Here is a 3,358-nt window from a genome sequence, read left to right as displayed (position 1 = left end):
GAATACAACCCTGTCTCACATATCTGACCTAAATTTAGAGATCAACCCAAGAACAGATTTGATGCCTCAGACACTGAAGACCAAAGACCAGAAGAGTTGTGGGATGGCATCAAGGACATCATACAGAAAGAAAACAAAGGGTCATGAAACCGACAGGAAAGATCAAATCGGAGGTCAGAAGAGACTCTGAAATCGGCTCTCTGCAAAACAGATGAGCAGAAAATTTCAAAAGGCAGATGGAGAAAACAAGTCAAATATATAATGAAATATACAAAGAACTGGAGTTAGAAAACCATAAGGGATGAACATGCCCAGAATTTCTCAAGCTGAGGGAACTGAAGAAAAAAAATTCAAGTCCAAACTTGAAATGTTGAAAAATCCTCTGGGCAAAATATTGAATGATGCAGAAAGAATCAAAAGAAGATGGAAGGAATACACAGAGTCATTGGATCAAAATTAAATAGTCAGTGCCCCACATTTCAAGAGGTAGCATATGATCAGGAACCAATGGTATTGAAGGAAGAAGTCCAAGGTGCACTGAAGATACTGACAAGAAACAAGGCTCTGGAAATTGACAGAATACAAATTGAAATCTTTCAATAAACTGATGCAGCACTGGAGGCATTTACTCATCTATGACAAGAAATTTGAAAGACAGCTACCTGGCCAACAGATTGGAAGAGCTCTATACTTGAGTCCATTCCAATGAGAGGTGACCCAACAGAATGCGGAAATCATCAGACAAGATCATTAATGTCACATGCAAGTATTAAGTTGGCAGAAGCTAATTTTAAAATGGTTACAAGAGTACATCGGGGGGAACTTCCAGAAATTCAAGCCGGATTCAGAAGAGGATACAGAACAAGGAATATCATTGCTGACATCAGATGGATCTTGGCTGAAAGCAGTGAATACAAAAAAAAAAGATGTTTACCTGTGCTTTATTGTGCTCGACAGTGTGGATCATGATAAACTATGGATAACATTTCGAAGAATGGGTATTCCAGAACACTTAATTGTGTTCATGAGGAACCTCTACACAAAGGCAGTTGTTCAAATAGAACAAGGGGGCATTGAACAGTTTAGCATCAGGAAAGGTGTCCCAGGGTTGTATTCTTTCCCTATACCTATTCAGTCTTTGGAGTTCTGCTATAACGCTGCAGGTAAATGTGCTGGACAGCAAGGTTAGCTTGAGCTGCAAGTTAGGTGGTTCAAAAACACCAGCCACTCCTGGGAAACCCTATACCAGGTAGCAGTGAGTTGGAACCAACTCTACAGCACTGCAAAACAACAACAACAACAAATTCAATCTACATTCGGATCAATCATCCAAGAGACAAAAGCAGAATGTGGCATCAGGATTGAGGGAAGAGTCATTAACAACCTGTGATATACAGACGATACAACCTTGCTTATTGGAAGTGAAGAGGCTTTGAAATACTTACGAAGGTCAAAGACCACAGCCTTCAGTATGGGTTGCACCTCAGTGTAAAGAAAACAAAAATCCTCACAATTAGACCGATAAATAACATCACAGTAAGTGGAGAAAAGACTGAAGTTGTCAATGACTTCAATTTGCTTGGATCCACTATTCACACTCCTGGAAACACCAATCAAGAAATCACATAATGTATTGCATTACGCAAATCTGCTGCAAAGGACCCCTTTAAAGTTTAAAGAATCAAGGTATCAGTAAGAGAACTAAGGTACGTCTGACCCAAGCCATGGTATTTTCAAATCCTCATATGCATGTGAAAGTTTGGCAGTGAATAAAGAAGATCTTAGAAGAATCAACGCATTTGAATAATGGTTTTGGAGAAGAATATTAAAAGTACCATGGACTGCCAGAAGAACAAACAAATCTGTGTTGGAAGAAGTAGTCAGAATGTTCCTTAGAAGTCAGAATGGTCAAACTTTGTCTCTCATACTTCAGACGTACTATCAGAAATGACTGGTCCCTGAAGAAAGATCTGATGCTTGGTAAAGTGAAGGGTCAGCGAAAAAGAGGAAGACCCCCCAACGGGATGGACTGACACAGTGACAGCATCAATGGGCTCAAATGTAGCAATGATTGTGAGGTTGGTACAGGATTGGGCAGTGTTTCGTTCTGTTGTACATAGGGTCGCCATGAGTTGGAATCCACTTGATGGCACCTAACAACAACAACATCTGTCTAAGTCACAATGTCTTCACCAAAAGAACATAGCAGTAGATGGTTACTGTTACTGATGAAACAAGACATCGTACATGATGTTCAGCAGAGTGCTAAACAGTCTAAGCAAACACTCTGTCTTAGGCCAGGAAGAAAGGCATGGTGATCTACTTCTGAAAATCAGCTAACACCAAATACTGTCTGATTCAGTCTTAGAAAGGGAACCCTGTGAGGTGAGAAGCACAGCCACGAGCTCTAATATACCACGGATCATGAAGATGGCACAAGACTGGGCAACGTTGTTTTGTTTTCCATATAGTGTCTCTGAGTTGAAGCCTATTGCAATTAACAAGAACACCAAGTAAGCCATCAAGAAATGTCAATGCCTCTCACCACCATCACCACCATGAATCACTCCAATCCGCAGGCCTGTGCAGACATCACTAATCCACCAGGATCCTCTGCTTGGCTGAGGCTGGACCTTTAGAAGCAGTGAAAACAGTCACTACCAATCAACCACAGATGGCCATCAGGATGCCTGCTTCTGATCCCGGCTCTCTGACAGCTTGAATGCCTGGCATGGTGCCTGGCACTCAGTTGGTTGCAGCAAGAATGGAGTCCTGGTATGGCGCTGTAGAATTGACTCAAGACTGCTAATCGCAAGGTCAGTTAGCACCACCAGCCATTCCTGGGAATCCCAATACAGGGTCGCTGTAAGTCTGAACCAACTCGACAGCACTTAGGAACCACAACATCAAGAACAAATGGCGTAATGCCTTCTGTACCTTTTGCATCATTTCTCGTCTTCTCTTAGTGACGAGTTTTTGGCGGAGCTTTTTCTTTTCCTGCTTTAACTCATTGTCCAGCTTCTGTTTGACAGAGAAGACTTCCGTCTGAGCCCGTTCCAGCAGCATTTCCATCTGGTCTTCATCCAAGTACCCAGCTCTAGAAGGAAAGAACACAGGGTCAATGGGCTCTCAAAACTCTCCTGGGGTTTGGCTGTGGTTGTGGTTTGTTGTTGTTTGTCTGAGCCAACAATCTTTACTCTCTAGAAGGAGGAAGATGGATGGCTAAGATGTGACTGAAATGAAAACTGAAACTCAGGGGGGCAAAAAAGCTCAATCTCAGGAGAAAAGGCATCTGTTGGAAGGAAACAAGGCAAGAGATGGGGTAGAAAATATCTGTTAGGATTGAATTCCATCCTGC

General features: G+C 42.1%; 1 protein-coding gene across 1 annotated transcript in view; it reads right to left on the bottom strand.

Annotated features, from left to right (window-relative positions):
- EVC2 (Ellis van Creveld syndrome 2) overlaps positions 1-3,358 on the bottom strand; it is a 158,481-nt gene that overhangs the window by 52,548 nt on the left and 102,575 nt on the right. The window contains exon 14 of the mRNA XM_006874141.1: positions 2,938-3,097. Coding sequence (XP_006874203.1) covers positions 2,938-3,097 — 160 coding nt within the window. The remainder of the gene's footprint in view (positions 1-2,937; positions 3,098-3,358) is intronic.

The sequence above is a fragment of the Chrysochloris asiatica genome, unplaced genomic scaffold (genome assembly GCF_000296735.1).
Source record: "Chrysochloris asiatica unplaced genomic scaffold, ChrAsi1.0 scaffold00262, whole genome shotgun sequence".
Lineage (NCBI taxonomy): Eukaryota > Metazoa > Chordata > Mammalia > Afrosoricida > Chrysochloridae > Chrysochloris > Chrysochloris asiatica.
The sequence above is the reverse complement of the archived record's forward strand: the minus strand, read 5'-3'. Positions and strand labels throughout refer to the sequence as shown.